At 40.4% G+C, this 17,282-nt stretch overlaps 1 protein-coding gene across 1 annotated transcript; it reads left to right on the top strand.

Moving 5' to 3' along the window:
• Nucleotides 1–1,120: 1,120 nt before the first annotated feature.
• On the top strand, nt 1,121–7,122 carry LOC114137218 (bcl-2-like protein 13). Its single transcript, XM_028005836.1, has 2 exons — nt 1,121–1,277; nt 5,306–7,122. The coding sequence occupies exon 2, from the start codon at nt 5,453–5,455 to the stop codon at nt 6,107–6,109; it is 657 nt and encodes a 218-aa protein (XP_027861637.1). The 5' UTR covers nt 1,121–1,277; nt 5,306–5,452; the 3' UTR covers nt 6,110–7,122.
• Nucleotides 7,123–17,282: the final 10,160 nt, after the last annotated feature.

Here is a 17,282-nt window from a genome sequence, read left to right as displayed (position 1 = left end):
CACTCCTATTTTGCTATTATAAAAATTATTGTAATTTTGTTTTGCTTGCAACAATTATTTGTGAGTTAAAACATGTAGATTTATATATTTTCTGTTAAAAAAAAAACTTAAACAAATGAAAGCCATAATTTTTACTATGAATAAATGCTTATTTATTTAGCATTTTAATACCTGAGTAACAGCAGTATTTTATAAGAGTGTGTTATTAAACAAAAGTTTACACATCTTATGGATAACCACAATCTTTACTGCATAACTGACCAGGTTTGAATTCATTAAGATGTAATCAAATAAAATTGTTTAATTTTCAACAGGGAGGTGACTAGATATAAGAAACTGATGGGTGTCAGGTGTGAGAAGCTGAACTCAATGAATTTATCTCCAAGTCATTCAAGATTGAAGTTTTATTTCATTTGTTTTATTTGTACTTGCTTGATATTGGAAAAATATTCAAATGAAGTTGCAATAATTATTTCACCTACACATTCCCAGACTTTGTATTATTTAGTACACAGTTACTTCACTAAGTTAAACAGAGGAAGTTGCAAACAAAGAGGAAGTGCAAAGCAGAGGATTATAAAACAAAGGACGGATATAAACTTAGGATATAAAAATATGATTACATGCGGTGAATTTGTCCGAAGACGGATTGTTTTACAGAAGAAGAGAAACAGAGTTGGTTGTCTCAGAAAATGATCAAACTAAAAATCTGCAAGACAAAATCTTCACGGCAAACCTGAGGTTTTTTCCCCGTGCTGCCAGCAGGGAGAGCTAGAAGCTGGAAACTTTAGCTTTAGAAATAGCTCCTCTCCGTGTCTGACATGCATTTTCCGCTCATGCCACAGTGTCACCAGCACCTGCTGTGCTCTCTAATCTGTTTGGACAGCCAGCGTAAAACTCCAGAGATTGTTTACCTGAGTGAAGCACAGAGATCCGCTGACCTCTTTACAGGCCACAAAAACAAAGGTTAAACTTTGATTAAACATTAAGAGTCATTTTTTACTAGATTTTCACTGACTACCGTCAAAACTTTCTCAGTTGGGATGATCAGCAAAGTCAAGATTGACTCCTCTGCTGCCAACTGTTATGTCATGGATTTGTGAGGTGGGTGGGTGAGAGAGAGGGAGAGACACTTGTGGACAGCGTGTCCACCTTGTTGTTCCCTTTCCAGCACCAGAATGCATTTCTGCTGATCTGCTGACCTGTGGCTTTGTCTCTGAATGCACATCACACTCTGACCTGCTCCTCATCTAGCAACTCTTCCACAGAGGACAGAGGTACTCCTGCTTTTCTTATAAATCCTGTTTGAGTTGCATCAAATATTGATGACTTGTTCTGTCCAGAGTTAAACTGATGTTTGTTTTGGATGATTATCATGTTTGCAGCCATGGTTCAACAAAAACGTGAAGCAAAAAGGGAATTCTTTTCTCTTGACATTGAAAGCTGTCCTTCTCCAACCTGTGTTGGCTGCATGTTAGCATGGAAAGCTCGGCCTAAATCTCATTATTTAACCCCTCGTAATCTGCTGTTGATGTAAAGGACCAGTTGGAAACCACATTCCCATGTGGGACAGTAAATAAAGATCCGTTTCTGAGCTGGTAGACATGGATGAGGTTTGTTTTCTGACTAACTTTACTGTTTAGATCAGGCCAGTTGCTGCTACAATCTGCACAGGCCTGCAGGACTAAAAACCCTCACAGTTAAATTTCCCGCTTAAAGTCATTACAAGTAAAGGTACAGTAAACTTTCTTGAATTAATGAAACACATATGATCTTTGATCTTCAAGTTCTCACTAATTAATCTATTAAAGTCTGAGAAATCTTTATAAAAACAACAAAACGCTGTTGGAGGACAGAAAATTATGTTTCCCTTTGAGACGATAAGAGTGAAATACGTCATGTGCTGAAAGAAATGGCAGCAAAAATATTTCTTTTGGACACATTTATTTCAAAAACCTTCATAATTTTAAATTTGAGACTTTAAATTGTATTGTTGTTGTTTAGAAAGAGCAACAAGGCAACATCATTGCTACTTATTAAAATAAATATTTATGAAAAACAAAATATTGAGACAGCAAAATATTGGAAAATTAGTACACAGGATCTTTATATATTTAAAATTTTGTATGTTTTATGGAAATTTAAGGTATATATCAGCATGTTAGAGGTTATTTCAGTATGAACTCAGTTTGTCAGTCAGTATTTCACATTTTTATACAAATACACAAGGTGGAAAACAGACCAGCTTTGAAAGTACAAATTAAATATTTTAGCACCAAAATGTTTTGTAGAAATGGGTAACTTAGCAAACAAATTCTTTCAATTGAACAAGAATCATAAATATTTTAACCTAATTTTTGTCTGAACTCCATGCAATTAAGTTTAGTTCAGCTTAATTCATCTCTGTTTTGCTCATGTAAATTTGATTTACTTCATTTTAGCCCGTTTTCATAAATATAATGCATTAAAACGTCAAACTGAATTAAAACAGATATATAATTAAAATTTGTATTGTTTATTTCAAACATCTAAATATAAGTTAATAAATAAAGAAAATAAAGAAATCGAGACAACGGATTTACATATTCAAAAAGTTTCAGATCCCATTCAGTTCAAACTTTATTTCAACTGAATTCAGCTGTAATTCATAATTTTTTTTATTTAACCTTGAATGTTATTTGTACTCAATTCAGTTTTGTTTTAAGTTCAACCAATTTGTATTTAATTCTACATACATTTGATTAAATTCAGTTTAACTCATAAATGTCTGTTCAAACAAATGGAGTCGAACTAAATTACGTTTTTAACTTACTGCACAGTTCAACTGCAGTCAAACTGCAGTTTGAATTTATTTGTTTTAGCTCAATTTGAATCGAGTTGGATTGAATCCTATTGTAGCTAAATAAACTTAAGCTTAATTAAATGTGCCTCAGTTCAACTCAATTATCTTCAACTAAATTTAAATTCAGTTCAGTTCAATCTAAGTTTAGACTGAACTAAATTGATTTATTTTCATTGAAATCAATTCAGCTTGAACAGAATTTATTTTAACTTAGAATGAAGTTTGAACTGAATCAATATAGTGAACACAGCACCTAAACATAGTCAGATGTAAATTAAACTGAAACAAACTGTGTCAAAGCTCAAACCTTAATTCAATTCAGCTTCAACTGAACTAATTGTCAGTTTTATTTAGTCTGTCTGGGGTTATGCCACTTCAGTTTAATTCAATGTGATGTTTTAGAAAAGTTAAATTAAAATTTACCGGCTCCAAAGCCAGACAGGGCTCTGAAGACCAGCAGTGAATACGATACAATATTATAGTGACCAGAGAGCGTTACAAATATCTATTCTGGGATTGGTATGAAGAGGACGAGTTACGGTAATCAAAGTTGTGACACAAGAAGGTCAACATGTGACCTAAAGGAACGTCTCCGAAGGATTCATGAAAAGACGACGTTTGATTTCATACCCATGAATAAAAAGCTACGTTTTCAGGTTACATGTGAATGCAAAGTCAGTACTTTAAATCTGTTGTGCTGGCGTTATATCGCTATTTTCCAAGCTGCAGCGCTTCCATTTTTGATTGACAGACAGACATGTATACGGCACCTAAACATAGTAAGATATGCAAGGCTAAAGATAGCAACACAGAGGAGCAAGTGAGCAATTTTTTCCAGAGGCTGATGTCAACGAGAAAGCAGAGAACAATCGCATGCGATTAACTTTGTCTGGAAAAACTGGATAACTTCGGTGCCTTTATAAAAACATACAGTGTGTATAAAACAATATTCATGCTTTGTCATATTAAAACCACAAACTTCACTTTATGGCAACAAACCAACCGAAAAGAAACTGTGAAGAAAGTTTTTCGTAATTAAAAATATGTGCTGTGCATGATCACTTTTGCACAAGCCCAGTTATACTGGAAGTATAATTTTTTAAGTGTTGTGACAGATTCTCATTTAGGTCCAGGTCTCTACTTTGAATAGGCCATAGATCTGCAACATGCAGCTCCAGAGCAACAAGTGACTCTTTGGACTTTAATGGCTCTTAATAAGTTTGGTTAAAATTATGTACACAGATATAATAATAAATGCCTTTTTAGTAGTACTTTGTAATACTTGTGATTGTTTTATTTTCTTACATCATTTTCCATCCAACAGAAAAAAATAATCCATGCTGCTTTTGCAACATTATATGTTTATTTTTATTTTAAATCCTAAAAATAGAAGTAAAATGATGGTTCCTTAAAAATGACACTACATGTTTTGTTTTACAAAAGATATTTATCTAAAATTATAGGTTGTCTTTTTTCAAAAAGGCATGTGGCATTTGCAAGTCTAACCGAATCTTTTGGTTGTAAAAGTTGGAGAGCCTTGGACTAGGCCATTCTAACACAAGAATATGCTCGGATCTGAACAATGTTTAATCGGGTTTGAATTAGGGATGCAAGTTACTGATTTATTAGTTAAAGTTGACTGATTTTATCGATCAACTAACAATTAACTGATAAGAAGCCATTTTCTTAAAACATAAATTTTATCTTGTATGTCTTTAAATAACAAAGGGCTTTGTTTTTCATAATATGGTGGACGTATTTATAAAATATAAAAAAACAGGAATTTCTTAAGTTATTTCCCCATGATTACAGACGTTTATATAAGTACCGTCTCTGGTTATTCTTTATTGAACGTTAGAACGTCGCTCAAAAAGTTCAATAACTCACAACAGCCCTCAAAATAAACCTTGCTTATTGGTATGTTGTTGCTGTTATTGGTTTTTTTATCGATCGTGTTACAATTTTTCTTGATTATCCTCTGATTTTCTGGAATATGTTCCTCGCCTTCGTAGCAAGTCAGTAATTTTTGAATGAGAAGTTGACGCAGCTACGTTATGCAGCTACTGAATGAGCGCTGGTCATGTGATAAATTAAGGAGATTGTCGAGTATTTATATTTTAAAACAACTTAAGGAGTCTGTCAAGTGTTTATCTTCCTAAACAAAACTGCATAAAGTGCATTTTGTATACTACACCAGACTGGACCATTTATCTTTTCTGTTTTGGTTTGGCCACCATCTTTAATTTTGTATCAATTGCTAGGGATGACCAGCGGCGCCCTCTGCTGGACGGTGGCCAAACTACAACACTAAAAGAAAGTAAAGAACGTTATTAGTTAATTGAATTGAATTAACTTTAATTTAATAAACCATTAATTGACAATTAAGTGGATTAATTGTTTCCATCCCCAGTTTGAATGCTTTTGAAAGGAATCGTCTCACCTCTGATCTGTGCTTGTTTGCAGCAGCCAGCCTTCATTCTGGAGGGAAAGGTCCCAGTCGAGCCCAGCAGGGGGGATGGAGGCAGCAGTCCGGCCTCTCTGCCTCTGACCCAGGCAGAGAGTTCTGGACCTTGGCACAGCGAGTGTCTGCTGGCAGAGTCCTGGTCCACGATGGGCGACATGGACCCCGAGGACACCAAGAGCCTCGACAGCAACGACGGGCCCGTTTTAGCCGGAGATGAGAACCACTCCTCCAACTCTGACATGGTGCACCTGGAGCGGGAGGAGGCGGAGATGCTGGAGGAGACCCAGGGGAGGAGATGGAGAGAGGAGGACGAGGATGAGGACCTGCAAGCAAGCGTTCTGAGCATGCTCAGTGTGGAGAGGGAGCTGGCGGAGCCGGACCTCCAAGCTCCGGAGGCGAAGGAGCTGCTGGTGTCTGCGGAGGAACCTCATGCAGAGTTCAGGCACGTTGTTCCCCCGATGGCGCTGCCTCTGCTGCCCATTCTCAAACTGGATCCCCCCTCCACGACGACCACACCAGTCCCTTCAACCACAGTCTCCGAAGTGGACGAACACTATTCCACGCTGGGCCTCCATCCTCCATCCATCCTGCCGCCAAAGGCTCCAGAGCTTCAAACAGAAGAGAGTTCAGAAGCTAAATTCTCACAGATTCCCCTTCAGGATGATGAAGAACATTCAGTTAAAGCAGCCGCTGCACCTAAGACCAAATCTCTGAGCTCCTCTGAGCTTCTGTTTGGAGGCGCTGCGCTAGTGGCTTTCGTAGGAGTGGTGGCTTATGGAGCTGTAGTCTACTGCAAAAAGTAGAAAAACGCATTTTGACCTGTGTCTTTTCAGTTCTCATATGTATTCCTGCTGAATTATTCCCATTTCCTTTCTGAATTCTGCAGTCAAATTAGATTTTGTAGAAGAATGTAACGCTACCTCGGCTCACAGAAGCCTTTTTTCTGTTTAATCTATGAAAAAACTGACAAATGAAATTGAAATCCGGTTGATTCATGTTTGGAAAAGCATTTATCAGCACCAGAGAGCAGCATATAGATAAAAATGAAGACAACCAGCACATTTCTCTAAATGTCATACATCTTACAATGTGTTTGTTCATGTTTTTTTTCTGTTTCTAGAGCACGTGTCAAACTCGACACATGCTCCACAGCTTATTATGCGTCATCAAGTTACATCAATCTTTCCTTCAAGTTTTTTACGATTCAACGGCTGTGGAAATTTACGCTAAATAAACAAATCCCTGCTAATGTATAATTGTGAGTTTATTGCAAATTTTTTCGCAAAAAATTGTCAAAAATTTGGTGTTAAGTGATGCTAACTCCCACTTCCGGGGGACAGTAATTCATACTTTTACTCCACTAATGCCTCGGCCTTACTTGAACTCAAGTTACAGTCCGTGATTGATTTGGCGAGTAATTAAAAGTCACATTTAACTTCATACATAACCACAAATATTGCAAAATCATATTATATACCCACAAAAACAATCGTGAAATCTTGGAGGGACTAATCGATATGAAAAGATGCTCAATTTGATTTAATTTGAATCCAGAGACAGCTGTTATTGATATTGTTAATGGCTTTTATCAAACCATTCTGGCACAACTGGCCCTTTAAGAATATTCATGATTTTTATAAGGAACAAAATCAAAATGAGTTTGACACCACTGATCTGGACATCATGAATTCAACATGTTTTCCCTTTTTTAATCTGATTACAGCTAAATGTGGTGAATGTTATAACATGTAAATCTCTTGGGTTTACAAACAGCTGCTTACAAAATTATCATACCCATTAAAACATTTTTACATTCTCCTTTGTGCTTTACTGGGATAATAATACAACATGCAACAACAAAGCAGACCACACTGGTAACATTTCATACTAATAAAAATCATAAAAAGTGAAATCAGGCTGAATTTTTAACAATCTTCTTTTTCTACTTGATTTTCGTAAACAAAAGCCAGTGCAACCGGTTTTTAAAGGAAATCCCCTTGCTAGTAAACAGAGTCCACTTGTGTCATTTAATCTCTGAATGAATTCATCATATTTAGAGAACAAACAGGAACACAGAGAGATCAGAGAGAAAGTTGTGGAGATGTTTAAAGCAGGATTAGGTAATCAAATCCCCAAAGTTTGAGGTCATCATGTACAAAAGTTTATAGGACATGGATGCATTTCTATTAAAATGCTTAGAATTAATACAAATATTTTAATTATAGCAGAAAGCAATAGACATATAAACATTTAACTAGCAGAGATGTTTAAATCCTGTCGTCTGCACCACGTGAATTCACCATAAGCAGTAAAATCCCACCTCATGGCAGAAACCTATAATTTAGATAGTAATCTCTCTACTTTAGAGTTTTACTGCAGCTTTGTGTGTTGGTTCAATGAACAATTGTTATCCAAATCCTCAGGTAGGAAACCACTGGAACAGATAACCAAATGTGTGTGAAGCTCATGGTGTCAGAGCAGGAAATTCAAAATACTCGATTTAAGTGTTGAGGAGATGCAGATTTAGCCACAAACTAAGAGAGAAAATTTAGATTTTTTGATGCAAAACGAATACAATTCTGATAATTTATTAGAAAACCTGGAACAACTAGTAGCTGGTGTCATTTCTTTATAGTTTATGTAGTTTCAATGTCTGTTTTTCTTCGTTTTCACCCATTTTCTGTCCAAAACACTTAATACCATGAAACAGTTTGTGCAGTACCTTAAATATGTTATAAGAAACATTTTTTGTTAAATTGATCTCTTAATATTTACCCCCTTCATCTATATAAACCTCCAACCAGACAACTTTACCAGCAGCCAATGTTAAATTACATCTTCAGGTACTTTTATCATAAACACTACATTGTTTTTCTTAGTTCACTCTGTGTATTACCAAACCTAATACAATTTGACATAAAATTAAATATTAGCTGCTGCTCTTTGTGCTTTTATCTCTTTAAGACATGACAGTTTCTCTTTCTTAACCTTTGGAGAAACAGGTTAGAATAATGATACAAATGGAGAATACAAAAAAAAAGAGCAGCTGGACCTTCAGATTATTTATTAGTATTTGGAAAGATTGTTTACTTGTGTGGTACAACACATGCTGGATCTGATTTCTGCTAAATAACGTGACTGCCACATATTATTTTTCTATTCTAGGTATTTTTTAAGACCTGAAACATTATCTTTTGCCCTCCATTTCTCCACTTCTCTCTTCAGCCAGTTTGTAAAAATGATGGGCTTGTAGTGTTCTAGTCAAAGTCTGGACTTAAATTAAGTAAAGATGCTGGTGTGTGACTTTGAACAAACTCTCCAATGTGGCAACATTAAAATAAACTTGCAAATGAAGAGAACTAAATTTCTACAAAGTGAAGCAAAATACTAGTTTTAGAGTGAAATTATTTTTTTAAATGGGACTAGATTGATTTGGGTAAATGTTTCCCTTAATAAAATTAATTATAATTTAAGAACAGCATCTTGTAGTTTACCTGTTTATGTTTGTTTGAAACTAAAAATTGATTGATAAATTGAGACATTTAAGTTTGTTGAAAAACAAAGAATGGAAGAAATCTGAATTATCACAAAAAAGCTGCTCACAGACAATGACTACCAGTTGGTTTTTGCTATCAAACTCTCAACATAAAGCACTAAAACTTCAATGTATGTGTGATATAAAAATGAAAAAGGGATGTAGAACTTTCCTAGTATTACAACAACTAGATAACAAGGTCAGGAAAAAGTTTTAATTAAAACAAAATAGCGAGGGAGAGGGCAGTAGGTCAGTTATGCTAGCTTGACTTTGACAACCGTAACATGCAGATGTGCTGTGGAATTTGGTGTGCAGTTAAAAAATAAAAAAAGCCGTGTTTTTTTATGTTGAATCCTCATACACATGTTGTCAGTCAGTTGCTATGGCAACGAGTCTGTGGGCGTGTGTGTGTGTGTGTGTGTGTAGAGTAGGCGACACAGAGAATGCGAAAAAATAAGTTTTGAGTTGCTCTTCAAGGTTTTTTCTGCATTATTTTTCACTTTGCTGTGTGGAGCTGCACTGAATTAATAATACCAACATCTCCAGGTTTCATCTTGATAAGGGATTTGTTCCACAGCGGCAATGTGGCTATGCAAAACAAATCATCTTTTTTGCCCTTCAGCATTGTGCGAAATTTCCAATATGTCTATATAACAGAAAACCTGTGAAGATGAAGGATTCTTGTACTGGAAGAAGGGATTAAAACCATTCATTAACCGAAATTTATCCCACTACTGACGTTAAAATGCTACATTTTATTTACTAAATACAGGCAATTCAAATAAACTCTAGAAAAATGACAAGAAATGGTGTCAAACTGCTGATACTTTCTGCGCTCTGCACTTAAACTATAAACAATAGTGTAGCAAAAAAACATAAACACACACCGGAGCAACTTGGTTATCAGTTGTTCTCTGGTGTATTCATCCAGGACACGCTGATCTCCTAGATAATGATTACAACTCTGTGGTTACACCAGCTTTCAGCCTACTAGACTGATTACACATGAATGGCTTTGACACTTCTTGATTTTCATCGAGTGCCAGTAAATAAAGAAGAACAATAGGGCTGACTGTGCTGCGGTTTGCCCGCCGCACCCACACCGCAGCCAACATGCACGCAGTTATTGAAATGAGAAAGTGAAGGGAAGTGCTTCTTTGTTTGGAGATACAGCTGCAAATTAAACACAAACATGATAGTCCTCTTTGAAAATGGTTTATGCCAAACTGATGTTCCACTAAAACAGGACAAAAATGTGCTTTCACTATAAGTGGCTTTTTAAAGGTAAATGAAAAAAGCTAATTATACTTCTATATAATTAAGCAGAGTGACTTTTTTTATTTACCATTTGATTAAAACAATTAAGTTACTGAATAATTTCTGGTCATAAAATGTAATAGAATAGCAGGTCAATCAATCACTGATAAAGAAAAGCATGACCACAGCATGATGCTGCCAACACCATGAGGAGGGTGTTCATTTTGTCAACATCTGTCCAGGTCACCTTCTTATTTAAGGGATTTAAATCAACACAAACTAGTAGATAATTTTATAGTGGAAAGTAAGCAAAGTCTTTTTGGGTATGGACTTTGACTAGGTCAAGGGTCGGCAACCCAAAATGTTGAAAGAGCCATATTGGACCAAAAAAGACAAAAAATAAATCTGTCTGGAGCCGCAAAAAAATGAAAGCCTTAAATATGGCTTATAATGAAGGCAAACAGGCTTCAAGTGTTTACATTAGCCTATTATCAAAACGACTAACTGTATATATAATTAGTATTCATAATTAAATGTTTATTTTCCCTGCAGTTTTATTATGAAGATCAACAGGGGAAGGGTCATTTTTTCCTTTAGGAACTCGGAAAATCTGCTCCCAAATGCAGTTTGCATAACGACGATCGCTCTTTGTAAATAATCACGTTAAGTGTGTGATCAAACAAACAACAAAACGGAACGTGCAGTTGTGGAAAAAACTATTACCAAGCACTGTTCAGGTAAAATCACTCAATCAGGTTTATTTATGAATTGTGCACAATTCATAGAGCCCGTCGGACAATCAATAGTGAAGCAAGTCTGGATGAAAAGCTCTGCCAGGCAGAGACAACACATGAGTTTTATACCAAGGATAAAGGCTCCAAAACGAGGGACGAGACAGTCTGGTTCAAAGGCAGCTGTGGAAAACAACTCCCAACCTTCTACATGTAACCCAAATAGTTATATATTGGTGGGACTATACAGGAACTTAGAATAAACACATGGCAATACAACTAGCAGATGTGACCTTATTGTAATTTTCCACTTCAGTGCATAACGTGCTGCTTATCTGGGCAACAAACGGAGAGCAATAAAACGCAACCTGCAGGTATAATATAAAGCAGTTGCCTTTTGAAAAAGTATATAAAATTAAATTAATACAGTTTAAGTTTGATTTCTGTGCAAATGCCAAGCAAGTCAGTGCAATGGTAAAACATATGCAGAATCCTCTCCTCTTTTGACACGCAACCTTTTGACCTGAGCAACAAAACACAATAATATAGCTAAGTGTCATTCTAAATATATACAGACAAAAATCACTAATCAATTTCTAAAAACAAACACTTTGTTACTAAATATATGTGCCTATATGGCAGGATTGTGTTCTTACGTGTTTAATGTGACTTCTGTTTATCACTGGACAGCTTCTCAACATCAGGCTTGTAAGATGTAACTTTAAACTTGACGCAGCAGCTAATGTAGCGCCTTCCCTGGAAATGTCTTTCCACATTACCGTATTTTTCGGACTAAAATCCGCTACTTCTCCTCCATGGGCTGCCACCTTATCGTGGTGGAGGGGTTTGAGTGCCCCAATGATCCTAGGAGCTATGCTGTCTGGGGCTTCATGCCCCTGGTAGGGTCACCCAAGGCAGACAGGTCCTAGGTGAGGGACCAGACAAAGTGCAGCCCGAAGACCCCAATGATGAAGGAAAACCTTGGACTTGGTGTTCCCTCGCCCGGACGCGGGTCACCGGGGCCCCACTCTGGAGCCAGGCCTGGAGGGGGGGCACGATGGCGAGCGTCTGGTGGCCGGGCTTTTACCCATGGAGCCCGGCCGGGCTCAGCCCGAAGAGGAAACATGGGCCCCCCCTCCCATGGGCCCACCACCCGTGGGAGGGGCCAAAGGGGTCGGGTGCACTGTGTGATGGGTGGCGGCCAAGGGAGGGGACCCTGGCGGTCCGATCCTCGGTTGCAGAAACTGGCTCTTGGGACGTGGAATGTCACCTCTCTGGTGGGGAAGGAGCCGGAGCTAGTGCGTGAGGTCGAGAGGTTCCGGCTAGAAATCTCACCTCGACGCATGGCTCTGGTTCTGGAACCAGTCTCCTTGAGAGGGGCTGGACATACTTCCACTCTGGAGTTGCCCAGGGAGAGAGACGTCGGGCAGGAGTGGGCATACTTGTTGCTCCCCATCTCGGCGCCTGTACGTTGGGGTTCACCCCGGTGAACGAGAGGGTAGCATCCCTCTGCCTACGGGTGGGGGGACGGGTTCTGACTGTCGTTTGTGCTTACGGGCCGAACGACAGTTCAGATTACCCACCCTTTTTGGAGTCCTTAGAGGGGGTACTGGAGAGTGCTCCTCCTGGGGACTCCCTTGTTCTGCTGGGGGACTTCAACGCTCACGTGGGCAACGACAGTGAGACCTGGAGGGGCGTGGTTGGGAGGAACGGCCCGCCCGACCTGAACTCGAGCGGTGTTCTGTTGCTGGACTTCTGTGCTCGCCATGGATTGTCCATAACGAACACCATGTTCAAGCATAAGGGTGTCCATATGTGCACTTGGCACCAGGACACCCTAGGCCGCAGTTCGATGATCGACTTTGTCATCGTTTCATCGGATCTGCGGCCGTATGTCTTGGACACTCGGGTGAAGAGAGGTGCGGAGCTGTCCACTGACCACTACCTGGTGGTGAGTTGGCTCCGGTGGTGGGGGCGAAAGCCGGTCAGACCTGGCAGGCCCAAACGTGTTGTGAGGGTCTGCTGGGAACGTCTGGCGGAATCCCCTGTGAGACGGAGCTTTAACTCCCATCTCCGGCAAAACTTCGAACACGTCCCGGGGGAGGTGGGGGACATGGAGTCTGAGTGGACCGTGTTCCATGCCTCCATTGTCGAGGCGGCCAATCGGAGCTGTGGCCGCAAGGTTGTCGGTGCCTGTCGCGGCGGCAACCCTCGAACCCGTTGGTGGACACCTTCGGTGAGGGATGCCGTCAGGCTGAAGAAGGAGTCCTATCGGGCCTTTTTGGCCTGTGGGACTCCGGAAGCAGGTGATGGGTACCTGCGGGCGAAGCGGCATGCGGCTCGGGCGGTTGCTGAGGCAAAAACTCGGGCGTGGGAGGAGTTTGGAGAGGCCATGGAGAAAGACTTCCGCACGGCTTCGAGGCGATTCTGGTCCGCCATCCGGCGTCTCAGGGGGGGGAAGCGGTGCAGCACCAACACTGTTTATAGTGGGGATGGTGTGCTGCTGACCTCTACTCGGGACGTTGTGGGCCGGTGGGCAGAGTACTTCGAAGACCTCCTCAATCCCACCAACATGCCTTCCACTGAGGAAGCGGAGCCTGGGGACTCTGGGTTGGGCTCTCCAATCTCTGGGGGCGAGGTCGCCGAGGTGGTTAAAAAGCTCCTCGGTGGCAAGGCCCCGGGGGTGGATGAGATCCGCCCGGAGTTCCTTAAGGCTCTGGATGTTGTAGGGTTGTGTTGGTTGACGCGACTCTGCAATATCGCATGGACATCGGGGGCAGTTCCCCTGGATTGGCAGACTGGGGTGGTGGTCCCCCTGTTCAAAAAGGGGGACCGGAGGGTGTGCTCCAATTATAGAGGGGTCACACTCTTAAGCCTCCCTGGCAAGGTCTATTCAGGGGTCCTGGAGAGGAGGGTCCGTCGGATAGTCAAACCTCGGATTCAGGAAGAGCAGTGTGGTTTTCGTCCTGGTCGTGGAACACTGGACCAGCTCTACACCCTCAGCAGGGTCCTGGAGGGTGCATGGGAGTTCGCCCAACCAGTCTACATGTGTTTTGTGGACTTGGAGAAGGCGTTCGACCGTGTCCCTCGGGGAGCCCTGTGGGGGGTTCTCCGGGAGTATGGGGTACCGGGCCCTTTGATACGGGCTGTCAGGTCCCTGTATGACCGGTGTCAGAGTCTGGTCCGCATTGCCGGCAGTAAGTCGGGCTCGTTTCCGGTGAGAGTTGGACTCCGCCAGGGCTGCCCTTTGTCACCGATTCTGTTCATCACTTTCATGGACAGAATTTCTAGGCGCAGCCAAGGTGTTGAGGGGATCCGATTTGGTGGCCTCAGGATCTCATCTCTGCTTTTCGCAGACGATGTGGTCCTTTTGGCTTCATCGGATCGTGATCTGCAGCTCTCGCTGGATCGGTTCGCAGCCGAGTGTGAAGCGGCCGGGATGGGGATCAGTGCCTCCAAATCCGAGGCCATGGTCTTGAGCCGGAAAAGGGTAGAGTGCCTTCTCCGGGTCAGGGGGGGTGTCCTGCCCCAAGTGGAGGAGTTTAAGTATCTCGGGATCTTGTTCACGAATGGGGGAAGAAGGGAGCGGGAGATCGACAGGCGGATTGGCGCAGCGTCTGCTGTCAAGCGGGCGCTGTACCGGTCCGTCGTGGTGAAGAGAGAGCTGAGCCAAAAAGCGAAGCTCTCGATTTACCGGTCGATCTACGTTCCCACCCTCATCTATGGTCATGAGCTTTGGGTCATGACCGAAAGAACGAGATCGCGGATACAAGCGGCCGAAATGGGTTTTCTCCGTAGGGTGGCTGGGCTCTCCCTTAGAGATAGGGTGAGAAGCTCAGTCATCCGGGAGGGACTCAGAGTAGAGCCGCTGCTCCTTCACATCGAGAGGAGCCAGTTGAGGTGGCTTGGGCATCTGGTCAGGATGCCTCCTGGACGCCTCCCTGGTGAGGTGTTCCGGGCACGTCCCACCGGGAGGAGGCCCCGGGGAAGACCCAGGACACGCTGGAGGGACTATGTCTCTCGGCTGGCCTGGGAACGCCTCGGGATTCCCCCGGAGGAGCTGGAAGAAGTGGCTGGGGAGAGGGAAGTCTGGGCCTCCCTTCTGAAGCTGCTACCCCCGCGACCCGACCTCGGATAAGCGGAAGAAGATGGATGGATGGATGGATGGATGGAATCCGCTACTTTTCCCCACGCTTTGGACCATGCGGCTTATTGCCTGGTGCAGCTTTTATATGACGTTTCCAGTTTTTTTCAAAAACATTTGTAGGTGCAGCTTATATTAAGGTGCGCTCTATAGTCCAAAAAGTACGGTACTCTTTTTGTTATTTGACAACTTCTTGCTACAGAGCAAACATTCAGGTAATCCTTCCACATTGGCAATGAATGCAAATGATCCGGTCCATGAATTGTAGAATCTCTCCTCGGCTATTTTTCTCTTTTGCTATCCATGGCCCACCACAAACCCGTCGGTTTGTTTACAACCTGCCAGCTGAAAGAAACATCACAGGCTGTGACGCAAATCTTTGTTGACAGAAATGTTGAAATTTAATATTTATACTACACACTTTTATAGCATTGGAAAATGTTAAGAATGATTGTGTCATGTTTGTCCTCCTACAGAAACCATATTAAAACAAAACATATATTTCCCACCCCAATCTTTTTCCATTTTCAAACATTTTTGAAAAAGCTCCTGAGAGCCACTAGGGCGGCACTAAAGAGCCGCATGCGGCTTCAGAGCCGCGGGTTGCCGACCCCTGACCTAGGCCATTCTAACACATGAATATGCTTTGATACTAATCATTCCACTGCAACTCTCTCTTGTTTTACTTAATTTCTTCATTTTACCTCTGATTAACTTCCTTGTTCCTAAAGAAAACCCATCACCACAGCATGATGCTGTCACCACCATGTTTCACTCTTTGCATAAAGGACAAAATTTACATCTATATTCTTTTTTTTATCTCATCTGACCAGATCACCTTCTGTCATGTGTTTGCTGTGTCCCTTACTGGGACAAACCACTAGATGCGACTGTATTTCAGCAATTAATACCCGTAAAAGAATTTCCTTTTACAAGTTTGCCGTGTTTAATGAGCTGTGGCAACTAGCAGATGGGATTGTCCCTGCTCTTATTTTACTTAATTTCATCAGTGACTCTTTTTTACACCTTTTAGCATTTCATAAAGACCAAATTTGTGGTGCTTAGTTATTGTCCAGCTTTAGAAATATTACATGTGACATGGTGTGTCATTAAGGGGATTTAACCCTTTACTAACTGCTTGCTGTTGTAGTTTTTTTTATAACCTAACAATCTTTTTTAAATTAAACTGTATGTCAATCTTATGATTACAATTCATTTTGAGAACAATTTATTGTCATTATACGACAACTTTGTTATCATAACAACTTTATTTTTGTAATTTTATTGTTTTTATTCTTTTATTTATATAATCCGTCATATATGATTAATCGCTGGCAAATATTTATAGTTATATAAAAAACAAAGAGTATATATTCTGCTTCAAAGGGGCTTAGGAAGGAAAATGGCACACAAGTGCTAATAATCAACACACATTCTTAATCAATAATCTGTAACTATGGCAACCTCTGTAGAAGTAAGAGTTAGGCATTTTCCTGCTCTGGACAATGAAGTCCACCAACCCACAAAGAAACATCCAAAGAAGCATAAAGAGCTCGGAAAAAGAATCGACAGCAAATCTAATTTAAACTGCCAAAGACCCAAACTCTTCAGCTGATCTACAACAAAAGGTCAAGGTGGCCCAGTCAAAGTCCAGATCTAAAACTGAGTGAAACAGAGGAGCAGGGCCTCAAAACAGTTAATGAATGTAGACAAAATGAACTGTTGCTGAAGCATTCTGTGTTTACAGACTTTGACTTGATGATTTCATCTCTGGAGGAAATGACATCATCTCATGTTTCCTCTTACAAAACATCATATGGGACACATCTCTACCAGCAACTAATGTACAGAGGAAGTAGCACAAATAACTGTAAACAAATGCTGGTTTGCATAAAAATGTAGAAAAACACAGCAAATTTATGAAACAATGTTCTTAAAACTGATTTTTTTTTTTTTTCAAAAAAAGGTGTGAACTTCTGGATTTTTCTTTTTTTTAGGTAAGTGGGATATTTGAACAATGGCTAGTAGCTGCACAAATATTTATAAATAAATGCCTTTTTACATAAAAAGGCAGTAAATTTATAAAACAGAGTTCTTAAAACTATTTTTTTGCTAAACTGTTGTGAAATTCGTGACTATTTTTGAGAAAAAGAAATTATTTGAACAACAGAGTATAATATATCAACCTAATAGGAGGATTTGCATAAATAGCTATAAATAAAATATTTTTTGTATAAAAATGAATCAATGTATTGCAAATGTACTAAATAATGTTCTTAAAACTAAAGTATTTTTGGAAAAAAGGTGTG

The sequence above is a fragment of the Xiphophorus couchianus genome, chromosome 21, assembly GCF_001444195.1.
Source record: "Xiphophorus couchianus chromosome 21, X_couchianus-1.0, whole genome shotgun sequence".
NCBI lineage: Eukaryota > Metazoa > Chordata > Actinopteri > Cyprinodontiformes > Poeciliidae > Xiphophorus > Xiphophorus couchianus.
Note: the sequence above shows the minus strand (reverse complement) of the source record. Positions and strands in the feature narration are given on the sequence as shown.

Coding starts and splice junctions, on each gene's coding strand:
- LOC114137218 (XM_028005836.1), top strand. CDS start 5,453: ATGGGCGACATGGACCCCGAGGACACCAAGAGCCTCGACAGCAACGAC.